The sequence below is a fragment of the Poromitra crassiceps genome, assembly GCF_964638095.1.
Source record: "Poromitra crassiceps genome assembly, chromosome: 14".
Classification (NCBI taxonomy): domain Eukaryota; kingdom Metazoa; phylum Chordata; class Actinopteri; order Beryciformes; family Melamphaidae; genus Poromitra; species Poromitra crassiceps.
The window spans coordinates 1,067,249-1,094,230 of NC_139633.1; the positions used below are offsets into that span (position 1 = coordinate 1,067,249).

The window sequence follows — 26,982 nt, forward strand, 5'->3', positions numbered from 1 at the left end:
ACTTTACTAGGGTCTGACAGCTATCGTTTTGAGAACTATTTTGTTGATGGTCCAATGTCCACCCACCAAACACTCAGGTTTTTCTCATGTGCCTTGCCTGATAGAAACATTCTTGTTCAGAGATTTGCATTGAAATTTGTACTGGCAGTATTTTTGTGTTATTTATGGTTCAATAAATCATACACATTTTTCAATTCAAGCAATTTCAATGACCCATGTTTATTTTCACAAACTTTTAAGGCTCACAAACTTTCGAGGATTTCAAGGACCAGAGTGAATCCTGAATTAAAAAAGTAAGGCGTGACTCCGAATCAATACCAGAAATTATTACTATATACAAATAGGACACAGCTGCTATTTATATTGGTTTTTAGTGCTTCTGTGTCACTGCATTATGGAAGCCATTGAACTAAAACAGGAATTTTCCATACAAATATTGTGAAGCACTCAAATTGACACATATTGGACCTGCGTTACGTTAACAGCTACAGAGAATACATTTGCCATTATATGTTACATTACAAGGAAGGTTATCCACAGGAAAATTGCTGTAACAATTTCATTACACACAACAAAATGTCATAACTTTTCCGAAGCTTTCAGGGATTTTACAAATAACACGACTTTTCCAGGCCTGGAAAAAAATATTTTGAAATCCCATTACTTTTCCAGCTTTTCCATGAACAGGGGAACCCTGAATTAGATGTTTACTCTCCTGTGTGGATTTTCATGTGTTTTTTCAAGTTTCCTTTATAACCAAAACCTTTACCACAGACTGAGCAGCTAAATTGTTTGTCTCCTGTGTGCACTATCACGTGTGTCTTCAAGTTTGATTTATGACCAAAACCTTTACCACAGACTGAGCAGTTAAATTGTTTCTCTCCTGTGTGGACTACCATGTGTGTCTTCAAGATTCCTTTACGACTAAAACCTTTACCACAGACTGAGCAGTTAAATTGTTTCTCTCCTGTGTGAAGTCTCATGTGTTTTTTCAAGGATCTGTTATCAACAAATATTTTAGCACTAGCTGAACTAAAGTGTTCATTCCTAAGAACTTCATTGTTTTTCTGTGAGTCTAAGACAGAATGAGGTTCACTAGGTGACTATCTCCATAGAGCTTGATTGAAGAAGTGTGCTGGCAGCTAGTGTGGTATGTGTCTGTGGTTGGTGTGGCAGCTCTTTGTTGAGCTAATGAAAGTGTCCGGTGCGGAGAGGGAAGTGTCGCGCCATATGCAGCGTCAGTGCCCGCCTTGCCCTGGTGCTGTTGGCAAGAGGATTCCTGTTTGCTGCTTGGACAGGCTGAGGATACTGCAGAGGGTCGATCTCATCCTGCCAGTTGGGATTCCCCTGGTCTCTCTCTTTTTGGCAGTAGTTGTGCAGGGCACAGCAGGTAGCGATCATGTATGGGGCAAATGTGTAGTGAAATTCACTCTTCTTTTGCAAAACACGAAATCTTGACTTGAGTAGACCATACGTTTGCTCAACCCCAACACGAACAGAACTCAGATACACATTGAAGGATTCCTGTTCTGGAGTCAGGTGAGGGGATGTCTGGTACCCTTTAATCAGCCAATCCAGGAGTGGGTAGGCAGGGTCGCCTACTATTTGCAGCTGGACATCCTCCCCCTCGATGTTCCTGATACCCTGAAAAGAGATATAGAGTATATATATTTTACCTTTGTGAAATCAATTTCTGGTTCCCAAGTTTAATACAGACTAAATGTGAACATGTTTAATGATTTTGAGAAGCAAGGCGTGCAAAATGTGATGATAGTATGCATGTGTAACCCCTGTAAAAGGGCTTGCCCAGGGTTGGGTTTGAACCCTCAACCTTTCGTTTATGAGGTAAGCGCCTTGGCCGAGAGAGCCAAAGAAGATCTTCCTTGGCCCTACCAGCCAAGGCGTCTCATCAAGGGGCAAGTTTCACTTCGTCTGCTACACCGCTACCATTACACTCCTGGGACAGGCACGTGCACATTTCACATCCGGTACACGTATGTATGCATGTATACTAGCTATGGTGTCTGAACGCTTACCTGCGGCAGCAGGTGAGCTCTTCGGAAGAGGTCGGAGTTCTGAAAAACCATGGAGTCATGGGCACAACCTGGCATCTTGCAGCTGATGCTCCTGAAACTATAAGACACAAATAATTTCAATCATCAAGTGACAGGTTCTTCTGATGTAAATGAACGTTTTCAATGGATGTGCATACTAAAAAAAAAATCTGTAAATGGAGAAACTCCTCCAGTTGCCCATGTAACTGGGAATATCGCTTTGAAACATATTAACATATGTACACGTCACACGCAGTGAACTTCCTGTTTTGAATATGAACATCCCATGAAGAAAATACTTACATGAATCTGTCATCCACAACGGCCTGGAGGACGTAGGAAGTCCAGCCTTTTCGATTAACGAAATCTCGGTAGCCATCAGAAGGAGCAAGGATTGGAATGTGTGTACCTAAATAAATAAGCAAACAAACTTCATTGCAAACTCAGGGCCCCAAATTACAGAACCAAGTGCATGTGTGTGACGACTCAAACAGAACTCTATACAGCGAAGCACATGAGCAGAAATAAGATGCATCAAAAAGTAAAGGGGAATAGCCTACTTACCATCGATCAGGCCAAATATTTGAGGAATGTGATGCGAGGCCTCGAACCTCCTGGCTATTTCGAGTGCCTCCTCTTCGTTTGGCATCTTGACCATGTCCTTCAATAGTCCTCCTTGTACCATGCCTTTGCAAAACATGTATGTGAATTTCTTAACCGTGGCTTTGTGAATACCAAACTGGTTTGCAACAAGGCGATACTCGGCACAACTACCAAGCCTGTACAGGACAATGGCCACACGCATATGAAGAGGGATGGGTGCACGGACGGTAGCTTCAGCAGGAGACATGAAGCCCTGCACCAGGTTACAGAGGTTCATGAAGGATCTGCGGGTCAACCGAAAGTTTTCTTTCCACTCGACGTCTGTGAACTCAGTCAACACAACTCGGGTCCACCAGTCTTTGCTGCGCACTTTCATCCACATCCGTCTGTCCTTGCGACTGGGATGCGGTATGGGGCTGAGATAACGCAGTCGTTGAATCAACAATCTGCTGTTCGCAAATGATACGTCGTCTGCCTCCCTTCTTAGAATCCTTCGACGGTTTCCTATCTCCCTGTTCCTCCTCAACAGACGAAGAATAAGCCGCAAAAAGTGGTTATCATACTGCTGCTTCAGTAGCAACAGACCGATGATACCAGAATTCGCCATCTTGTCGCGGTTTATGCGCGTCATCAACGGGCGATGAAAGCTGGAACGGGCATGCGCAGAAAGACCGCAGTGAGTTAGAGAGGATCGTAGAGGAAAGAGCGTTCACATGTATAGAAAAATACTTCAATCGCATTGAGAAACGAACTACACCACCCCCTTACATCGAATTTGACTTCACATCGAATTGGCCGTTTTCATTCTGCTTTAGGTGTTTACAAGATAAATTTGAAGAGGATTGGGATCGAATTCTGAGTTAAAGAGGATTGAAACTGTCCATGTAAACGTAGCCAATGACTGTTGAGTCAACCTTTGACTTTTCTATAACGATAGCAACTAATGGCTCGGTTGAACCGGTTAAATAAGCTCCCTGAGCTTACACAGGACCCCCCCCCCGCAATCATACATCATAGTTTTTTGTGATTGTCTTTCTATATTGTGTTTGTCTTCTACTATTGATGTGACCACTATGCTGCATACTTGCACTATGTCACATTCCTCATATGCAATCTATTACGATTACTTCCTGTTGGCTATTAAATGAATCTGAATCTGAATCTGAATGACAAGTCTACCCATATAGCCAAAGACAGAACACTCACAGTCCCTCTAGCTGCTCTTATACAGAGCGACAGCTGGTAGAGGGTTCAGTGTCGTGCTTAACACTTTGACACGATAGCGATCAAACCTGTGACCTTCTGTTTACAGGCCGGTTGAACCACTTCACCACCGCCTCGCTGCCTCATACTGGTGTGACAGGAGGTGATGGTAGCAGACAGTGCGGTTTCACCTTGAGGACAGTCAGCAGCAGTGTATACAGAGAGCGTGCAGTGGGTTAGCTTAGCTTGGGCTTAATACACACGCGCACACATAAATGCACATTTAAAATGTTTCATGAGAACTAGGGCTGTGAAGCTTCACCGGCCTCACGATTCGATTCGATTACGATTATCGATGCATCTCGATGCATCTCGATGCATCTTAAATCGATGCAACACTTTTTTTCCGCAATACATGATTTATTTTTTCTCACTTTCTTTTTTCTCAGTGTGGCTACTTTTAAAATAAAAGTGCATTTGGAATTGCATTGTATTATGATCCATAATTAAAATAAACAACTGCATGTACTTCCATTATATTTTATTTGATTATTATTATTATTATTATTTTTAAATAATCGATTTTTGACATTTGTGAATCGATGCAGAATCGTGCATGTCCGCATCACGATGCATCCTATAATCGATTAATTTTGACACCCCTAATGAGAACCCAGAAACAGAAGCCTGACTATACACAGCCACACACACTGCACACATATTCTGCATGCTTTTCTTATGAATGCAGGCAATTAAATTAGAAATAACACAATTTGACAACTAGAGAATGTCAACATGGTGGGATAGAGAGAGAGCACTGGCCTGTGCCGCACAGCCGCGCTACAAACACAAACAAGTGCAAACACACTCGCACGTCACGCCACACACAACGCCAGGCACACACTCGCACATCACACACACAACGCCAGGCACACACCAGCAAGCTGATTAGAGTGGTGCTTTAGCTTCACACACTCCAGACACTTGAGTCTGGCGTTGGTGCTCTCAGCTTTAACTCTGTGTCATTGACCCAGCCCCACACGCACACGCGCACACACACACACACACACGCACACACACACACACACGCACACACACACACACGCGCACACACACACACACACGCACACACGCACGCACGCACGCACACGCGCACACACACACACACACACGCACACACACACACACACGCACACACACACACACGCGCACACACACACACACACGCACACACGCACACACACACGCGCACACACACACACACACACACACACACACACACACACACACACACACACTCACGCTGGGTGGCGGTTCTATAATCAGAGGTCAAGGGCCTGTCAGTGTACCCCATAGAGCACAGTGTGACACGCGAACACACACACACACACACACACACACACACACACACACACACACACACACACACACTTCTCCTAATGTCCTGTCCCTAATCTACACATACACACACATCCTGCTGCCACACAGGCAAAACCTCGAGGATGTGATTGTTCAGTTTGTGAACACGTATGGTGACAGTGATACAATACGCTGATGATATATTCATATTTGTATAATATTGATATGCTGATAAGAAAATACAGAAAGGTGAGACTTCAGCAGGGAACAATTCACATATTTTTGAATTGAACAATTCTCTCACTCTCTCGAGCAGACAGACAGTCTCACTCTCTCGAGCAGACAGACAGACAGTCTCACTCTCTCGAGCAGACAGACAGACAGTCTCACTCTCTCGAGCAGACAGACAGACAGTCTCACTCTCTCGAGCAGACAGACAGACAGTCTCACTCTCTCGAGCAGACAGACAGACAGTCTCACTCTCTCGAGCAGACAGACAGACAGTCTCACTCTCTCTCACTCTCTCGGGCAGACAGACAGACAGTCTCACTCTCTCTCTCTCTCTCTCTCTCTCTCTCGAGCAGACAGACAGACAGTCTAAGTCTCTCGAGCAGACAGACAGACAGTCTCACTCTCTCGAGCAGACAGACAGACAGTCTCACTCTCTCTCTCTCTCTCTCTCTCTCTCTCTCTCTCTCTCTCTCTCTCTCTCTCTCTCTCTCTCTCTCGAGCAGACAGACAGTCTCACTCTCTCTCTCTCTCTCTCTCTCTCTCTCTCTCTCTCTCTCTCTCTCTCTCTCTCTCTCTCTCTCTCTCTCTCTCTCTCTCTCTCTCTCGAGCAGACAGACAGTCTCACTCTCTCTCTCTCGAGCAGACAGACAGTCTCACTCTCTCGAGCAGACAGACAGTCTCACTCTCTCTCTCTCTCTCTCTCTCTCTCTCTCGAGCAGACAGACAGTCTAACGGCGATCCCTCAGACAGTGAAGTCTTTAACTGTATTAAGGAAACAATGTAAATATGACTCCTGAGTCCTGCACTTATCAACTTGCAAGAGGCTGTGTTTTTGTTTAATTTTCTACTGCCACCTACCAGCTTTCTCTTTGGTAATAATACAACTGAAGCATGTTGGAGACAATCTGTGAGTTTATTCAAGCTAAAGTCAATCCTAAGCATTACATTATCATGTGATGTTTCTCCTGCTTTGCCCTGTAAAACAAAATGATGTTGAAATAATGTCCCCATGTATTGCACTTGGTATTACACTAACATTGTGCAATCTGATTTGCTGGTGAGGGATTCTATATGGCACAAGAAGCAGTAATTAAGGGTTAAAAATGGGTTAAAAATGTAAATCATTTTGTTGACTCTCTGAATTTAAACGACTTTCCCTCTTGGAATTTGGAAATGGCAGAAATCACCAGTGTGGGATGTTTTTTCTAAGCGTCATATTTTTGAAGTGTTTTTGATCACTTGGCTATGTGTGTTATTGCTGTGCCAAAGAGAGAAAGAAAGAGGGGATGTATGCCTGCGTCAGACCAGGCTGGACCCGAGGCCTCGCTATCAAATGTGAAGTGGTTCCTTCCTCCTGCTCACAGCCGCAACATCCTGACCCACCCTCCACTTCCAGCCATGCAGGCGGATGGACACACGCACGCACGCACGCACGCACGCACACACACACACACACACACACACACACACACACACACACACACACACACACACACACACGCACACACATGCACACACACACACACACACACACACGCACACACGCACACTCACACACACACGCAATATAAGTGGGCTAAAGTGTTTTCCATTATCACATTAAAAAGCCATCCACATTTTTTGATGAGCAAGCTTTATATGAGTGTCTTATTGTTCATTGATTCATAAAATCAAAAATCAAGGCCTTGAAAGTTTTTGAAAATGGCCAAATAGACATGGGTCATTGAAAGTGCTTTAATTGATATATCTTTTGATATCTTTTCTTTGCTCAACCCTACGCTATACGTTCCACTGTCTGCATGTAGTCTGCCATCACTGTGTTTTTCATTGTTGTATGCCTGCTAACCTTGATCCAGGTCTCAAACTACGCCATGTTGGGCTCCTTCAATTTGAGCCAATTGGGCCTGAAAAGTCCTGCAAAGTCCTGCAAAGTCCTGGAAAGTCCTGGAAAAGTCCTTGAGTTTGATGTTTTAAGCCTTTGTGATTTAGGGCTGTCCCAGACGAAAGATGACCAACATGAAAGAAACGTGCAGATATTCTTTGGTCGTGGCTACACAAACGCTCGTCTTGCGTCGCGCAGTGAGAGAGGTTCAAAGATGACATATAGAGACACTGCAAGAAATAGGCCACGCCCATCACGGGGGAAATCGGTCCATTCACTCCCATTCACCAGCGTCATTTTCCTTGAATTAAACATAGCTAAAAGCTGTTGTGTGGTGGGCTGCGCAGACAACAAATGTAAAAAATCGCCAATTAAAGTTTTTTTGTACTCCGGAGCAAAACAAGGAAGCCATTGAGAATTGGCGAGAAGAAAATGTGGATTTAGCTGTCAAGGAAGTAAGTTGGAGTGTTCATCTTCTGTATATACGATCTTTGTGTGCAACACGCAACCATGCACGTGACATAGGGGAACGCCAGGATTGGAGGGGAGGTTTGTGTTTTCCCCCGTCTTGGGCGTGGCTTCTGAATGATGACGCATTACGCAGTGTCTCTATGACACATTTGAGCAGTGTGCAGCAGCACGACTACAATCCTCCTCATATCAATACAGCGATCCTCTTCAGGAGAATATTGTGCATTAAAAAGGGAAATGATGATGATATGGTTTAAAAGGAGCCAGCTGGAAAAGGACTGGAGTCTGTAATTGCAGATATAACTGGTCTGGCAGCAGGCGCTTGTGCAAATCAATGAGCATTGTAACACTTCCTGTAGCTGGAGGGGAACGCCTCTGATTTGTCCGTTTATTCGTTTGTCATGATCCTGCTGAAGTGTCCTTGAGCAAGACACTGAACGCCCACATGTTCGCTCATTGTTGTGTGTGTGTGGGTGTGTGTGTGTGTGTCTGTGTGTGTGTGTGTGTGTGGGGGGGTGGGGGTGTGGGTGTGTGTGTGTGTGTGGGTGTGTCTCAATCTGGGAGTGCTCTCCTCTCGCCCCCTGCTGTGCTTGCTGACCCACTTTCCAGGGTCGGCTGTAGCTCAGGAGGTAGAGCGGGTCGTCACTAATCGTTTTGGATGAAAGAGGTCGTGGTTCGATTCCCGGCTCCTCCAGTCTGCATGTAGAAGTGTCCTTGGGCAAGACACTGAACCCCAAATTGCTCCTGATGGTGTGCCAGCACCCTGCGTGGTAACCTGCCGCCATCGGTGTGTGAATGGGTGAATGTACCTACTGATTGTAAAGCGCTTTGGATAAAAGCGCTATATAAATGCAGGCCATTTACCATTTACCATTTACTTTCACTCTTATCCCACTATTTATTTCTTCATGGATCTTTCCATCTCTTTTTTCTCCCTCTGAGAAATTCCTTGTTCATTCTTCAGTAGGTTCAAGATGAAAGATTTTCAAGATATTTATTGTCACTCATTATTTTCATAAAACAAAAGGAAAAGTATTGATTTGTATGGTTTTGGTGGAATGCCACTGTAGAAAATATAGTGTTGTGGAATGTTTAAAGCCATTTTTCTCACCTTTTACTTTTAGACACATACTCATGACTTTTGATCTGAGAGAGCTATCTAATCCACTGGTTCTCAAATGGGGGTCCGGGGACCCCCAGGGGTCCTTGAGGGGGTTCCAGGGGGTCCCCAGCCAAAAGGGGGGTAAATGATTTTCGCTATAATTCCATTCATTAGTAACACAAACACAATGATATTTTGGTCAAGGGTTTTATACACCTTCTGTAATAAATATCTAAAGCATCAATCTTATTATCAAATGGGGGTCCGTGGTCTAATCTTTGTCAGTTTAGGGGTCATGTGAAAAGATTTGAGAACCACTGATCTAATCTAAGTGATTCAGAAAGTGATCTATAGGAGAGAGTTTCTCATTTATGGAAATATCAAAAAATGAAGATGTCACATTTTCAGCATGTGAAGGGTTTCTGCAGGCCAGCCTATACTCACATGTACGTGTATAAATAAGAAAACACACACACACACACACACACACACACACACACACACACACACACGTCCTGAGTTCAAGCCCTCTTTCAACACATTTGTTCCCTCTGGTGTGGCATTCCTCCCTGATGCCTCAGTGATTCCTGTTGCATCTAGAAGAAACATGCAGCCCTGGGGTCCAAGCTGAAAAGACACAACTGTGTGAGTGTGTGTGTGTGTGTGTGTGTGACTGTGTGTGTGACTGTGTGTGTGACTGTGCGTGTGCGTGTGTCTACTCTGTGCACGTATGTGTGTGTGCGTGTGTGTGCGAGAGAGAGAGAGAGAGAGAGAGAGAGAGAGAGAGAGACATGAGATACAGAAGTCAGTCAGACTGTGAGGGAATGGTTAGCATTCTTCTCATAGCACAGTGTGTATTGCAGAGAAGAAAGGCCAGAGGGTGATATTGTGTGTGTGTGTGCACACTCTCTCTGTGATATGACATAGGCTCTGTGCTGTGGGACAATAGCTTCTCTATGTGAGGCCTTCTCCTCTATGCTGCAATTGTTGGCTATCTCTCTCTCTCTCTCTCTCTCTCTCTCTCTCTCTCTCTCTCTCTCTCTCTCTCTCTCTCTCTCCTCTCCTTTCTTTTCTCTCTCACCCCTTCTCTCTCCTTCCCTCCTTGTTTCTCTCTCTCGCATCTTCCCCGTCACCTTCTTGTTCTCTCTCTCCCTCTCTATTCTGTCTTCTCTGTCTCGCTCTCTCTGCTACACACACACACACACACACACACACACACACACACACACACACACACACACACACACACACACACACACACACACACCATTCTTCTCCTTGAATGGCTTGCTTCACTGTTGTTCCTCAAGAGTCTTTGACGTAAGAGGCCACACATACATAAACCCACTGTAAAGCTTGCAGTGATTGCATGTGCACGAACACACACACACACACACACACACGCACACACACACACACACACACACGCACACACACACACACACACACACACACACACACACACACACACACACATACATATACATACACATTAGGGATGCCTTTATCGATTAGTTTTCCTGTCGATTACCCTTAAATTCTGAAGACGATTAGTCGATTAGTCTATAAGCAAAAAAAAAAAAAAAAAATTAATAATAATAATAATCAGGACGCCATCTAAATTGACCATAATTTAATCTATGTCAAAACATTCAACATGCAATTATTACATGTATTTAGGAGCCATTTAGCCAAAAGTTGAAGACAATTCCCAAGCCATTAACTTAAATGCTGCTGTTGTAATCCAACACACCACCAGATGTGTTTTAAACAGTTAAATGAGGAGAGACAGGAGTCAGTGTTTGGTTTCCCAGAGGCTCTCTGTTTTATTGAACAGCATGTTTTAGAAAATATTTAAAACAAAATAAAACACAATTTAAAACAAAATATGTTTCCCTGCCTTGCCTTGCCATCGTTGATGAAATGACAGGTTATTGTCACGTATGCTTCTGTTGCAATGGACGTCCAGATGTCTGACGTTATTGCCACACACTGTGCCTCCTCTAACTGCTGTTTAATGTACTCAGTCATTTTGCCATGGCTCACCTCCACTCTGGATGTTATCAAGGTGCGCCCCGGCACGGTGTATGCGGGCTCGACAAAGTTCATCAACTTGCGAAAGCCTTCGCCCTCGACAAAGCACAGTGGTAGCATATCGCGGGCAGTCATCTCAGCGAGGAGTTGTGTGATCGTTTCGGACCGGCGAGGGTCACATCGTCTGCGGGGTTCTGCAGTAAAAGCTGTGATACTGGTCTGCCTGCTAGTATCCGCATCATCTCCTCCACGCAAGTTTACGTCGAGATGCTTGTTCTGAAGGTGGGTCCTCATTGCAGTGGTAGAGTGGTTATATGCAAGCTTGAGAGAACATAGCCGACACTAGGGGTGGGAGAAAAAAATCGATTCACCTAAGTATCGCGATTTTTAATGTCACGATTTTTTGAATCGATCTTTTATTCCAGAATCGATAATCGCAAAAGCAAAAAAAAAAAAAAAAAAAATTTTTTTTTTTTTTTTTTTTTTTTTTTTTGTGCCCGCAGTCAGGCCACTCACTGAACAGCAGGCCAGGCGCCGCCTACTGGTTTACTAGTGGTTTTATTACTTTATTAGTTAGTCTGAAGTAATAATTACACTTCAGGGTTAAAGTGGGTGCATCTTTGGGCTTCAAACGTCGGCCCATATCGGCCTGGCCTGCTTGGTATCTAATGCCCGGCCTGAATTATGATCCCAGTCCGCCCCTGTTTTTAACTATATCGCCCAGCCCTACTCATGATATATAATATACAGTCTCTAGTGTATGATTCAACTTTTCCCATGTTCTAATCTAGTGTAAAAAGCAAACAAACTGAAAAAAAGAAAAGAAAAAAAGAAACAAAAATCGCAATAAATCGTAATATCGAATCGCAATAATCGTAGAATCGCAATACTTAAGAATCGCAATATATATCGAATCGGCACCCAAGTATCGTGATAGTATCGAATCGGGAGATAAGTGAATCGGCACAGCCCTAGCCGACACACAACCTTGTTGTCTCTTTCTTCATCAAAGTATTGCCAAACTTTGCTAGTTTTCTGTCGCGTGGCCATTGTTGCTCCTCCTTTGTGTACTTCTCAACTCCTGTCCTCCGTGTGCGGGGAGGGGGGCGGAGGGGCAGTTGCCTTCAGTGACCCTGGGAATTCTACTAGCGCATGGATGACTGACGGTGAAAGACGCTAAAAATAAAATAGTAAAATAATTGTCGATTAGTAATTTTCACTCCGACTAGTGAGTGTGTCGACGACTAATCGATTAATCGATTATTTTGCGGCACCCCTAATACACATACATACATACACGTACACACACATATGCACAGGCACACGCACACGCACACACACACTACAGTGCTGCTTAATCCAGAACCTTACTTCCTGGAACTCTTGAGAGTAAAAAACTGGTCCATTGGAGTGAATGGAGATGCGGGGAGGTAAATGGTAAATGGACTGTATTTATAGAGCGCATTTTATATAGTCTATCGACTACCCAAAGCGCTTTTACATGAATACCTCACATTCACCCATTCACACACCGACAGCGTCTGCAGCCATGCAAGGCGCTAACTGCTCGTCGGGAGCAGTTAGGTCAGGTCAGTTAGGTCAGGATCAGCTACAGAAGAGCGCCACGCTGAAGCTGGTAGGGATTGTCTACCTCAGTCTGCCATCGTGTTGCCCAGGAACACAAGGCACAGCTGTTAGGAACACAAGGCACAGCTGTTAGGAACACAAGACACAGCTGTTAGGAACACAAGACACAGCTGTTAGGAACACAAGACACAGCTGTTAGGAACACAAGACACAGCTGTTAGGAACACAAGGCACAGCTGTTAGGAACACAAGGCACATCTGTCAGGAACACAAGGCACATCTGTTAGGAACACAAGGCACAGCTGTTAGGAACACAAGGCACATCTGTTAGGAACACAAGACACAGCTGTTAGGAACACAAGACACAGCTGTTAGGAACACAAGACACAGCTGTTAGGAACACAAGACACAGCTGTTAGGAACACAAGACACAGCTGTTAGGAACACAAGACACAGCTGTTAGGAACACAAGGCACAGCTGTTAGGAACACAAGACACAGCTGTTAGGAACACAAGACACAGCTGTTAGGAACACAAGGCACAGCTGTTAGGAACACAAGACACAGCTGTTAGGAACACAAGGCACAGCTGTTAGGAACACAAGACACAGCTGTTAGGAACACAAGACACAGCTGTTAGGAACACAAGGCACAGCTGTTAGGAACACAAGGCACAGCTGTCAGGAACACAAGACACAGCTGTTAGGAACACAAGGCACAGCTGTTAGGAACACAAGACACAGCTGTTAGGAACACAAGGCACAGCTGTTAGGAACACAAGGCACAGCTGTCAGGAACACAAGGCACAGCTGTAGGATTTGAGATCTACTGAGATCTGTTTTGATGACAGCTGCCTACATCTCCATCAACTGGCTCAAGTCTGTGCTTCATGCTAAAGCTGCGTTCACACCGACCTATTCAACTTTTTCGCTGGCATCGAGTTTACATACAAAGTCAATGCAAACGAGTGATTGAGCGTATATTCGCCCGGGAGAAAAATCGCTGGGCGTCCGAGCGACAGAGACAGAGCGATAGGGAGAAAATTTGCTCGTCGCCCGAGATGAAATATCCCAACTCGAGCAAAATTATGTTGGCAAAAGTCGCTTGCTGCTCAACACTGATTGGCTGCCGTGTGAGAGCGAGTCAAGGATCACACTGGCTTGGAACAAACCGCTGGTTTATTTTGTGGCAACAAACCGCATTGACAGGCTGACAGCTGACATGAAGTGAAGTCTGTACTACCGGTATGTAGCTCGCGTTAGGAGCACGCTGATAGGCTTAGTTTGTAAACTACGGTGGCTCGTAGTGGACAAACATCATGACATTGCGTTTTCATTCTGTCTAACGTTAGCCAGATGTCCGTCAATTCTTCAACAATTCTGTTGACGACCGATTTAAACACAGCGACAGAGCGATTCCAAAGGGTTGAATCGAGCGACAGGGAGAAAAATAAATATCTCGGTGTGAACAAAGCTTAACAGCGTGGTAGCTTTGCTAGCCAGTTAGCTCTATCTTAAAGTAGCTGGATGTCTGTGTTTGCCCCAAAATGATATTCTCAAGTCTCTGAAACAATGTTTAGGCGATGGGACAGCTGAACTCTCCACATAGCTTGGTGAGTTGAAGCGTTATGTCATTTCTGCCTTGGCCCCTTAGTGGGAGATATTTTACCAAAGAACCTTAAAAGTCAAGTCTCATCTTTCTCTCGTGTTCCCAATCACCCACATACCCATCTCTATCTGATCTCACACACAGACACACACACACACACACACACACAGACACACACACACACACACACACACACACACACACACACACACACACACACACACACACACAGATCCGTGTAGCGAGAGCCTATGTGTGAGCGTCTTGCTGCAGTTAGCTAATCTCTCTCAACAGCCCTGACTGTGTGTCAGCTCTGCCTGTGCTCACTTCTCATGGGAGACTTCTGTCTTGTTCATGTCACTGTGTTTTGCTCTTCTCTCTAGGTCACACTGTGTCTGTGTATCGTATCGTATCGTGACTCAAGTATCGTTTCAGTATTGTATCGTGGGCATCTGGTGATTCCCACCCCTACGTTTGATGTTGCAGGATGATGTTAGACTGGCGCTGGTTTGGGTTGTTGTACCTCTCTGTCTCCTTTGTGCTGTGTGTGTGTGTGTGTGTGTGTGTGTGTGTGTGTGTGTGCGCGTGCGTGTGTGTGTTGTGACGCTTCAGTCCACAGAGATGAGGCCAGGGCGTGGCAGTATCTCATGATTTATTCATCTTGTGTGTGTGTGTGTGTGTGTGTGTATGTGCACATGTGTATGTGTAGACCAGTAGGCTAATCAGGAGTGTAAAAGCTCAGGTATTAGATACTACCTCTGACAGTTGAACAGGTAGAGAGATCGTCAGAAACACAGGTAGAGACTAGAGATGGTCAGAAAGACAGGTAGAGAGCAGAAAGACAGGTCAGCAGGACAGGTAGAGAAAGACAGGTAGATAGATGGGCAGAAAGACATGTAGAGAGCAGAAAGACAGGTAGAGAAAGACATGTAGATAGATGGTCAGAAAGACATGTAGAGAGCAGAAAGACAGGTAGAGAAAGACATGTAGATAGATGGTCAGAAAGACAGGTAGATAGATGGGCAGAAAGACAGGTCAGCAGGACAGGTAGAGAAAGACATGTAGATAGATGGGCAGAAAGACATGTAGAGAGCAGAAAGACAGGTAGAGAAAGACATGTAGATAGATGGTCAGAAAGACAGGTAGAGACCTGAAAGACAGGTCAGCAGGACAGGTAGAGAAAGACATGTAGATAGATGGGCAGAAAGACAGGTAGAGAGCAGAAAGACAGGTAGAGAAAGACATGTAGATAGATGGTCAGAAAGACAGGTAGAGAGCAGAAAGACAGGTAGAGAAAGACATGTAGATAGATGGGCAGAAAGACAGGTAGAGAGCAGAAAGACAGGTAGAGAAAGACAGGTAGATAGATGGGCAGAAAGACAGGTAGAGAGCAGAAAGACAGGTAGAGAAAGACATGTAGATAGATGGGCAGAAAGACAGGTAGAGAGCAGAAAGACAGGTAGAGAAAGACAGGTAGATAGATGGGCAGAAAGACAGGTAGAGAGCAGAAAGACAGGTAGAGAAAGACATGTACGGTAGATAGATGGGCAGAAAGACAGGTAGAGAGCTGAAAGACAGGTCAGCAGGACAGGTAGAGAAAGACATGTAGATAGATGGTCAGAAAGACAGGTAGAGAGCTGAAAGACAGGTCAGCAAGACAGGTAGAGAAAGACATGTAGATAGATGGGCAGAAAGACATGTAGAGAGCAGAAAGACAGGTAGAGAAAGACAGGTAGATAGATGGGCAGAAAGACAGGTAGAGAGCAGAAAGACAGGTAGAGAAAGACATGTAGATAGATGGGCAGAAAGACAGGTAGAGAGCTGAAAGACAGGTCAGCAAGACAGGTAGAGAAAGACATGTAGATAGATGGGCAGAAAGACATGTAGAGAGCAGAAAGACAGGTAGAGAAAGACAGGTAGATAGATGGGCAGAAAGACAGGTAGAGAGCAGAAAGACAGGTAGAGAAAGACATGTAGATAGATGGGCAGAAAGACAGGTAGAGAGCTGAAAGACAGGTCAGCAGGACAGGTAGAGAAAGACATGTAGATAGATGGTCCTAAAGACAGGTGGATAGATGGTCCTAAAGACAGGTAGATAGATGGTCCTAAAGACAGGTAGATAGATGGTCCTAAAGACAGGTAGATAGATGAATCCTGTCCTCCTCACTCATCCCTCTCTTTCTGTCCTCCCTCACAGGCAACCAGACAAACTGGTGGTGGTTTGGACACGCAGGAGTCGGCGGAAATCTTCCAAGGTTAGTATTGATGAAGTTGCATTGCTAAACGCAATACAATCGTATCAATCAAGTTTATAATAAAGAAACAAGAAAACAAAAGGCTTTTCTCACTTACAGGCCAAGTTGTACTGAGCTAGACTGTACTAGTGCAGAATACATGTCAGATTTGTGTTCACTGTACTTGGAAAGACATTGAGAGAGGGAAAAAACACTAGTTATTTTACAGAAATAAAGACTACTACTACTACAATCACTACAGTGCAAACTACTTTTAACCCCCCCCCTTCATCCCCATTTTCTCCCCAATTGTACTTGGCCAATTTCCCCCTGCTGCACCGGTCGCTGCTCCACCCTCTGCCGATTTGGGGAGAGCGTAGACTAGCACCATGCTTCCTCCGACACATGCGCCGTTGCCAGCCGCTACTTTTCACCTGACAGCGGGGAGCTTCACCGGCAGGACGTAGCACGTGGGAGGATCACGCTATTCCCACCAGTTCCCTTCCGCCCCAAACAGGTGCCCCAACCGACCAGAGGAGGCGCTAGTGCAGCGACCAGGACACATACCCCTAATCCGGCATCCCACCCGCAGACACCAGCCAATCGTGGCTGTATGGACGCCCGACCAGGCCGGAGGTAACACGGGGGCGCGAACCTGCGACCCTCGTGTTGGTAGGCAGGGAATCTACGCTACACTACCCGGACGCCCCGGGTGTACATTAGCATTTTTGCTAACTCTAGCATGTTTACATCTGGTACTGATGTTCAGTAAAGTGTTCTGTCCCTATCAACTAAATAAGTAAATAAATAAATAAATTAACAAAACTACTGCTACAACTACCACTGCTAGTATTTCTACCACTATTACTACAACTACAACTTCTTCTACTATTGCTACTAGCCTGACCACTCATGGCCGACCTGTCTGACTAGTTTTGTCCCGCTGTGTGCCTCTGTCCTGCAGTCCCACAGCTGGCAGCCTGGCATCAAGAACCCGTACCGAGGAGTGGTGGTGTGGCCCGTGCCGGAGAACATTGAGATCACCGTAACGCTCTTTAAGGTAGGCCGGGCGGGGGCTGTTTAAACAGCATTGACACAGGCCTGGCTGGCTCTGTTGAAGCTAGGCCAGGGCTGCTGATAGACCACTGTTTCTCCATAGTGACCTCCAGAAACAATGAGTGGAAGAAGCTCCGAGGCTGCCTGGATTATTTCACAACACAAAAGGCTTTTAGTGTGTTTTCTGACCACATAAAGAATCCTCTGGCCCCTGAAAATCATCTTCTGACGTCTGGGCTGTCCCTGACTCATGACTCTTTCTCTATGTACTGTATTTTGTTTTCTTTTTTCTTTTGATGGTTTTATCCTTTATTTTAATTGACAGAAATAAATGCAATACAATACAGTACAATACAATGCAATACAATAGGTAGGCCAGGGTTGCAGAGAACATCAACATTAATGTCACTCTTACGGTTACAATTTAACACATTCACTGCCACCAGTTTTTTTTTTTACTGTAGGTAGCTTCTGCCAAGTTTTTTTTTGAGGATTCTGGCTCATCTTTCAAGAGCAGAGGATTATTTTCTGCTAGTATTTTGTGAACACAAAATATCTCAAAAGAACTAATAGAATGTGTGCTTTCTCTGTCTAAAAGAGTTAGTTTGTAGAGTTAGTAGTTATGTAGGCATTAGTAGTTGAATACAGCATGGTTTCAGCGTCTGAAAATTTAAGCTGAGATAAATGGCTTTTTGTGAGATTCGATAGAACAGTCACTTTAACCATTTATTTTTGGCATCAGTAAGACGTCAGACATCTAAACAATAGTTTTGAACAGTAATTTCCTCCATAACAGCAGGAAACCCCCCTCTCCTTCAAACTCCTCCCTCCGTGTGTGTTCTCCTCCTTCCTCCGTGGCTGCAGCGGGTGTGTGACAAGCGAGTTGCTGTCTGTGCTGCCTGGCTGCCCCTCGTCGGGCGAGTCTGGATGGGCTTGCTCGTTTCTTGGGGTTTCGGTTGAGAGCTTTGATGAAGCTTTTGCGATTCTGGTCTTATTTATGCTGCGTGTTTCAAAGTGTGTTGCACCCATAATCTATTATGCAAATTTGCAATCCCCCACCGCCAGCTCCCAGCGCGAAAGCGAAAGCGTTTTCGCCAATCCATTTTCATGAGAATGGCTTCCTCACGCTGCTGTCTTTGCTTGGCTTTCTCTCGTCTGGAGAGCACTGTCGCCACTTAGTGGGTCGGTAAAATAGATTATACACATTCAATACCTCCCATATTTTTATAGGAGATGTAAAAGGGGTGGATCGACGTCCCACCGTCAAAAAAAAAATTTTTTTTTTTTGGACGAGATATCTCGTCCACGGCAGTCAACCGTTGGTTTCTGCTTGACGAGATATTTCGTCCACGGCAGTGAACGTGTTAAAGATGCTTTGTGTTTTTTTGCCTATAATTATCAGAAACCATCATGGCCCATGATGCAACAGTACAGTTTACCCATGATGCAACAGTACAGTTTACCCATGATGCAACAGTACAGTTTACCCACAGTCAGGTTGAAAAAGGGTAAGGCAAGGCATATATTTTTGAGGATTAGCAGTGAGGGAATGGATGTGGTCAGTGGAAGTGTGTGTGTGAATGAGTGAGAGAGAGACACTGACAGTCAGTGTGTGTGTGTGTGTGTGTGTGTGTGTGTGTGTGTGTGTGTGTGTGTGTGTGTGTGTGAATGAGTGAGTGAGAGAGAGACACTGACAGTCAGTGTGTGTGTGTGTGTGTGTGTGTGTGTGTGTGTGTGTGTGTGTGTGTGTGTGTGTGAATGAGTGAGAGAGAGACACTGACAGTCAGTGTGTGTGTGTGTGTGTGTGTGTGTGTGTGTGTGTGTGTGAATGAGTGAGAGAGAGACACTGACAGTCTGTGTGTGTGTGTGTGTGTGTGTGTGTGTGTGTGTGTGTGAATGAGTGAGAGAGAGACACTGACAGTCTGTGTGTGTGTGTGTGTGTGTGTGTGAATGAGTGAGAGAGAGACACTGACAGTCAGTGTGTGTGTGTGTGTGTGTGTGTGTGTGAATGAGTGAGAGAGAGACACTGACAGTCAGTGTGTGTGTGTGTGTGTGTGTGTGTGTGAATGAGTGAGAGAGAGACACTGACAGTCAGTGTGTGTGTGTGTGTGTGTGTGTGTGAATGAGTGAGAGAGAGACACTGACAGTCAGTGTGTGTGTGTGTGTGTGTGTGTGTGTGTGAATGAGTGAGAGAGAGACACTGACAGTCTGTGTGTGTGTGTGTGTGTGTGTGTGTGTGTGTGTGTGTGTGTGTGTGAATGAGTGAGAGAGAGACACTGACAGTCAGTGTGTGTGTGTGTGTGTGTGTGAGTGTGAATGAGTGAGAGAGAGACATTGACAGTCAGTGTGTGTGTGTGTGTGAGTGAGAGAGACACTGACAGTCAGTGGAAGTGTATTTGTGTAAATGAGAGAGAGAGACACTGACACAGGTACTTAAACACGCTGGGCCTCTGTGCTGACAGACTAGCCTGGCTCTCAGTGTCCTGTTACACAGCTCACTGTCTTAACCAGAGCCTCTGCCTTCAATGCATTCCCTCTGCTGTGTGTTGCTCTTAGTAGCTTTATCTTATCCTAGCCTACATCCATACATAAGGAGGCAGTGTATGCACAATTAAACATCAGGTAGTTAATACTGCTAAATCAACAATAAAGGTATTTTTTTTCCTGTGCAAAATGCGAAATCACACATAAAACATAAATATATAGTGAAATATAGAAATAATTTTGCTTTGTATACCTAATAGGGCTGCACAATATATCGTTTCAGCATCGTCATCGCAATGTGCACATGCGCAATAGTCACATCGCAGAGCGTGCAATGTCAAGTAAGGCAAATTAACTCATAACATACAGTAATGCATGCCCTCTCTGTGACGTTCTAAGCTCTTTTCCTACTAACTATAGTACCTTTACTCACTTAGGATCCTGCAACTCACCCTGGCTGCGGCTAAAAACACACTCACTTCCTACTATGTCAACCGTGCACGTTACCCACTAGGCCATCTTCTTAAACAGGCAAGGCTTGATAGACCTATTTAAGACTTTTGGTGAAAATTCCTGTTTTTTTTCATATCGCAATATATATCGCAGAATAAAAAAATATTGCAATGTCAGTTTTTTCCAATATCGTGCAGCCCTAATACCTAACCTCCCATCAAAAGATACAAGGACAATGAGAGCTGGGAGTTGTAGTGTATAACAACAATGTGATACTTGTGATACCTTTGGGGACCATTTTGTGTCAAAAAGGCAGGGTAAACACAGGTGCAAGCAAAACAGTAATGGGGATTTCCAACTTACACTCATGGAAGTTGGAAACTCTCATTTGTGCCTCCAGTGTGCCTTGCTCAAGGACACTTGAGCAGGACAGGTTGGTGCCAACATGGGGTTTGGTGGGTGGACCTCCTACTGCACAATACAGTTTTATTGTGTCTTCTTTTTTCAGCCAGACTTCATTTCTGATACAAATCATAAAGAAATAACAGTTCAACATACAGTACATAATAAACCTTTTAACACATTGAATGCCAGCCATGTTTTCATTCCTGTAGGTAAGTTGTGCCAGGGGTGTTTTTGACGATTCTGGCTCATTTTACAACAGCCGAGGATTCTTTTCTGTTAAGAATTCATGAACACCAATCATCTAAAAATAACTAATAGAATGTGTGCTTTCTCTGTCTAAAAGAGTTAGTTTGCAGAGTTAGTAGTTATGTAGATATTAGCCGTTGAGTACAGCATGGTTTCAGCGTCTGGAAATTTATTCAGAGATAAATGGCTTTTTGTGAAACAGTCACTTTAACCATTCATTTTTGGCATCAGTAAGACCGTCAGACATTCTAAACAATAGTTTTGAACAGTAATTTCCTCCATAACAACAGGAAACACCCCTCTCATTCAAACTCCTCCCTCCGTGTGTCTTCTCCTCCTTCCTCCTGGCTGTACAGCGGGCGTGTCAGAAGCGCTTTTGCTGCTGCCTGCCTGTGTGCCTGTCTGCCTGCTTGCCTGCGTGCGGACGCTCCTTGTGCGAGTCAAGATGGGCCGGGGAATGCGTGGGCGATGGGCAGATGTTGATTCTGGCCTTTCTGAGGTGTTTCAAAGTGTGTTTCACCTATGATCTATTTTGCAAATCGCTCTCCGCTCTCTGTGTGCTGCTGCCGGTGCGCGGCCGCTCTCAGGCAAGACAAGTCTTGAATGGATTACTGTAAAATCGCCACGGCATTTCCTTGAACGGCTTGGTCCCGCGGCAGTTTTTTCTTTGATTTCGGTCGTCTGGGGGAGCACTGTCAACACTTAGTGGGTCGGTAAAATAGATTATACACATTATCTTGCTCCAATAGTGATCTCGAAGATGTAAAAGTTGTTGATTGATGTCCCACCGTCAAAAAAAAAAAATGTTTATCTAAGACGAGTAAACTCGGCTCTGGCACTTAAGCGTTGGATTATGTAAGACGAATTATTTCGGCTATGGCACTTAAGGTGTTAAGTTCACTTCCACTGCCTCTGCCACTGGTGGTGAAGCACTCCTGCTTTTCTCATTGTCTGCTCCTTGGTGACCCAGCCCTACTTCCTGCCCCACAGGAAGTCATAAAGCTCGCTCTGTGGCACAGCTCAACCACATCTGTTGGCTGAAGCCACAAACCAAAACACACTGCCTCTTCAAACCAGAAGCTGAGACCGCCTCCCCTCCACTCCAACTGTCTCAGCGACAGTTAGACCTGGAGCGGCTCTGGTTCAGACCCATGATTAGACCTGGAGCGGCTCTGGTTCAGACCCATGATTAGACCTGGAGCGGCTCTGGTTCAGACCCATGCTTAGACCTGGAGCAGCTCTGGTTCAGACCCATGCTTAGACCTGGAGCGGCTCTGGTTCAGACCCATGATTAGACCTGGAGCAGCTCTGGTTCAGACCCATGCTTAGACCTGGAGCGGCTCTGGTTCAGACCCATGATTAGACCTGGAGCAGCTCTGGTTCAGACCCATGATTAGACCTGGAGCGGCTCTGGTTCAGACCCATGATTAGACCTGGAGCAGCTCTGGTTCAGACCCATGATTAGACCTGGAGCGGCTCTGGTTCAGACCCATGATTAGACCTGGAGCGGCTCTGGTTCAGACCCATGCTGGCAAACGTCCATGCTGCTGAAGTGCACTAAGCACTACACTAAGTCCCTGCCAGCTCTGTGGGTGCTGATCTTTACCTGACACTGCTCTGAGCCTCTGACCTCCTGAAAGGGAAGGAAACCACATTTCTCTCTGAGAATCAAAGTATCACAACACGTGAAATGCACATGCAGAATCATTTGTAAGGATGGATGATTTTGCGTTGGTTTTTGAACATACACCTCAACTCATCTGCATGCATTCTTTCTTTCCTCTCCAGTCATATTTGCAAATAATATTTGCGTCTTTTTTTGACCTACTTTGGTGCCAGAGGGGTGTGGTTCCCCACATATAGGATGGTAAAAAGGGGTGCCAGAAAGTTTAGACAACCACAGGAAAGTATTGGAATGACCACCATACTTGACTGTGATTTGACAGCTTTAGCGGACTTGCCCAGCTTGTAGTCCTCAGAGGTTAAAGCCAACAGAAAGAATGATTTTGCAGATACTATTAGTCTCATGTCTGGCCTGAAGTAGTGTGTTGCAAACCGCTGAGCTCAGCAGTGTGCAGCCTGCAGCTCAGGGAGCGGTGGTACACTAGCAGTCAGCCTCCGCTTCACTTTATAGACATGGTGGAAAATACTGTAGCAGAGCCGAAAGTAGCAGGAGCAACGTTTTGGCTGCTCAATCCTAATCCTAACCCACACAGTGTGCATGTTAGTGTAACCCACACAGTGTGCATGTTAGTGTAACCCACACAGTGTGCATGTTAGTGTAACCCACACAGTGTGCATGTTAGTGTAACCCACACAGTGTGCATGTTAGTGTAAGGTGGACAGTTAGCAACAGCCGACGTTTCAAAAGTAGGCCTGTGCACATCCCACCTTCATCCAGGTGCAGGGCAAAAGGCGTGATATTCAGTAGGAGAGAATGAATGTCCGCACACCGGTTAAGCTCCCATAATTTAATAATTGAATAAGCGCAACGTTTCGACCCCACACGGGTCTTCTTCAGGCAATCAATCAACAGTTATTATTATTATTATTATTTATTATTATTTTTTGCATGTTTTTTTTTAGCGGGGGGGGGGGGCGGGGGGGGTTCCTATCTGGAGGAAACCCCAGGGGAGCACGGGGAGAACATGCAAACTCCACACAGAAAAGCCCTTTTAGACGAGATAGCCCACCTGGGCCGTAGGCATTGAGGACATGGGGATGGAGACACACCCACAGCGCCCCAGGCGGGACCGTGCCCCGCCCCCCTGGCTGGTGAATTTGATCTTGCAGTCAAATGTTCCTAACCTGAACAAGAGCTGAATGCTTGGTGCTATGAGGTGCAAACCCTAACCCTAACCCAACATGAAGGAAGAAGGAAGCTGTACTGTGTATCAGTTGATAACAGCAGTAAAACACTGCAGACACACAGTGTTAAAGTGAGCTGCTGTCATGACTGATGATGTCATGATGTGTTGTCTTTCAGAAGAGGATATGGGCCTAAACATCTTCTAAAAGCCAACACACCATGTCTAAACTTATAGTCTAAACTTAGGCCATATGAGAACAATGTAGGATTTAAAAAGACAAGAGTCAATTCTACAGCTTTGTGTGTGTGTGTGTGTGTGTGTGTATATTCTGGCAGGCTGCAGAAGGATTGATTTTGAGGGCTGTGTCACTAGAGCAATCTGACAGAAAGGCCCCCTGTGTGTGTGTGTGTGTGTGTGTGTGTGTGTGAGCGCAATCTATGTACAGTACGTGTGCAACACATTGATGTGTATTTAGGTCTCATGTGTCGTTTGTATGTGTGCACATATAACGTACATGTGATGTGCATGTGTAAGATCTAACGTGTGTTTTTGTCTTCATCGACCTGTGTTTGTGTGCATTGGTTTGTAGCATGTAATGAGTGTGTGTGTGTGTGTGTGTGTGTGTGTGTGTGTGTGTGTGTGTGTGTGTGTGTGTGTGCGTGTGTGTGCATCCATGTGAGCTGGTGGAGGCCAGTGAAGGTCATCCATGCCGGCTCAAATAATACAGAGCTGCCTGCTGCCCTGCTGCCTCCACTACTGTCTCCTCCCATCACCTCACAGCTGGCCAGGCAGGGAGAGAGACACAGACAGGCACGCAGAGAGACAGACAGACACACAGAGACACAGACAGACACGCAGAGAGACAGACAGACACACAGAGACACAGACAGGCACGCAGAGAGACAGACAGGCACGCAGAGAGACAGACAGACACACAGAGAGACAGACAGAGGGAGACAGGGAGATGTATGGAGAGACATGTATGCAGATATGGACAGAGACAGATGGAATGACAGGGAGAAGGAGAGAGAAACACACTAAGTGTAACTGAGTGACTGTGAGTGGGAGCCAGTAAGTTGTTTAGACTCACTCTCCGGTATAAAGGCCTGTTAGCCAGCTCTGCTAAGGAAGCTAGCTCTCTTGGCGTAGTGGTTAGCGCGTAGCGTAGCGTATGCTGTGCAAGTAAGAGTTTGTTGGATCAAATCCCGCCCTCCACCCCTGGGCAAGCCCCTAACATGGGCTGCTGCCAGAACTGTCAACACAACGCAGGCTGCATCAGCCTAGATATATTATTTCCTCCACCACAGAGCTGCTGGCTGGAGCTTATGTTTCCACCTCCGTCTGTCTGTCTGTCAGCAAGATATCTCAAAAAGTGATGAACAAAACTTGGCAGACAGGTTGGTCATGGGCCAATTTAGAAGTGATTCACTTTTCCACGCCCACTAGCCAAAAAAGGGTGTGGCAATGGCCGTGACCAATCACAAAAAGGCGCTTAACATTAACTTCCACACGGATTCACGATAACACCACGAAACATTGTAGATAAGTTAGGTCAACTTTCCACACACACTGGCCAAAATGGGGGCGTGGCAATGGGCCTGTCCAATCACAGAAAGGTGCCTAATTTCCAAACAGATTCACGTAAGTCGCCGTGGCGGAGGTAGTTGGTCATGTTTTGCCTTCCCCATCACAGGTGACACAGTAACGTAGTGCTTCATGGATGATTTGAGGCTCTAGTATCACGATACAGTTTGTTTTCCTTTCAATTCCATTAGAAACGTGACTGTCCAGTACGAGCAATCAGATTTACAATAAAGGCACCTGGTTCAAAGCACATAACAAATCACCCTCACATATTCACCTCATGTAGCCCCGCCCACTTGACCCCTTTGTGTTACAACTTCCTGTTCAAAACGCCGTCTGTTTTACCTGCTCAAACCAGAGATCATCTCTGCTCAAAGCTAGTGTGGGTTAGGGTTAGGGTAGGGTTAGGGTAGGGTTAGGGTTAGGGTTAGGGTTAGACTCACTGGAAGCAGGCTGCTGCTCTGCTAAGCTCTGCCACAGGAAGTGTAAACACACAATCGGTTCCAATTGCGTTTACACTTCCTGTTAGTCTCTCAAGCCAGACTGTCTCTTCTACATAAGGTGAATAGCATTTGGGCAAACAGTTGGTAAAAGCAGAGAGGGAGTCAGTAGCTCAGGTTGGAGGGAGGGTGAGCAGAGCAACAGTGTTGGGAGAGGGGATGAGCTGTCACAGGTCTACCCAACTGTATGCTTTCTGTGTCACCACTAAAATGATCATTCTCACAAACATGCAAATATTGTACGGATATTAACATACTAAAGTACTAAACCCTTTCTTTTTGACGTTGCCCTTACAGGACCCGCATGCAGAGGAGTTTGAAGACAAAGAGTGGACGTTTGTCATTGAGAATGTGAGTAGTGCATGATCTGCTTATTTACACCTTCCTCAGCCTCTCTCATTCTCCATCTCTGTCTCTCCACCACTGCATGTCGGCACGTTTCAACCTTGAGGCTATTAAAAAAGCATGTGAGGGTTAAGTGTCTTGCTCAAAGGCACCTGGATGGTCGCTGTAAAGTACTTCTAATTCACTTTGACCACATATTCTCACCTTAAAATGAAACAAAAGAAAGAAATACTGACAGACATAGAGTAATATAATGTGAGTCCAACACTCTCAGCAAGTTTCAAAGTAGAAAACCTTATTGCATTAGATGTGCAAGTGCTGCCCTCATGTGGTCAGATTATGCTATTACATGCTTATTTCAGGCCTGTTGCCAGCCCTCATGTCGAACCACAAGTGCTGAGTGGCATCACGTTGGCGTACGAGCGTCACCACAATGACTGTGTGTGTGTGTGTGTGTGTGTGTGTGTGCGCGCGCGTGCGTGCGCGTGCGTGTGCGTGTGCGTGTACAGCACTAACAGCCTGCGTTTCAACACACATTTTGCTCAATGACATCATTTACAGACCGCATCCTGTTAGGCTTGCTGTAAAATGTCAAGTTGCCGATTCCAACCGGGAACTGAACTACGAGCTAGGGCCTCCAGTATTGATTTAATGTAGTTACTTGTTTATTAATTAGTGTAGTTATTATACCGTTTTTGAGTCTTTTTGAATCTTTGAGTCCGTTTTTGGATG

The 26,982-nt window shown here is 45.3% G+C and overlaps 2 protein-coding genes across 2 annotated transcripts in view; one reads left to right on the forward strand and one right to left on the reverse strand.

The window, feature by feature from the left end:
• Nucleotides 1–26,982, forward strand: part of ehbp1 (EH domain binding protein 1) — a gene marked incomplete at its 3' end in the record, with an annotated part of 171,447 nt that overhangs the window by 21,008 nt on the left and 123,457 nt on the right. The window contains exons 3-5 of the mRNA XM_083651190.1: nt 16,331–16,388; nt 17,332–17,427; nt 26,203–26,256. Coding sequence (XP_083507316.1) covers nt 16,331–16,388; nt 17,332–17,427; nt 26,203–26,256 — 208 coding nt within the window. The remainder of the gene's footprint in view (nt 1–16,330; nt 16,389–17,331; nt 17,428–26,202; nt 26,257–26,982) is intronic.
• Nucleotides 787–2,721, reverse strand: LOC310788788 (uncharacterized protein). The gene is made up of 4 exons (XM_083650362.1): nt 2,619–2,721; nt 2,358–2,463; nt 2,037–2,133; nt 787–1,644 (listed from the first exon to the last, which is right to left on the reverse strand). Exons 1-4 carry the CDS (start codon nt 2,710–2,712, stop codon nt 1,189–1,191), a joined length of 753 nt encoding a protein of 250 aa, XP_083506488.1. The 5' UTR covers nt 2,713–2,721; the 3' UTR covers nt 787–1,188.

Bases quoted from the DNA above. Each gene is read 5' to 3' on its own strand.
- LOC310788788 (XM_083650362.1), bottom strand. From the start codon at position 2,712: ATGGTCAAGATGCCAAACGAAGAGGAGGCACTCGAAATAGCCAGGAGG. The intron at 2,134-2,357 runs GTAAGTATTTTC...TGTGTCTTATAG, and splicing joins GTTGTGGATGACAGATTCAT to TTTCAGGAGCATCAGCTGCA. The intron at 1,645-2,036 runs GTAAGCGTTCAG...ATCTCTTTTCAG, and splicing joins GAGCTCACCTGCTGCCGCAG to GGTATCAGGAACATCGAGGG.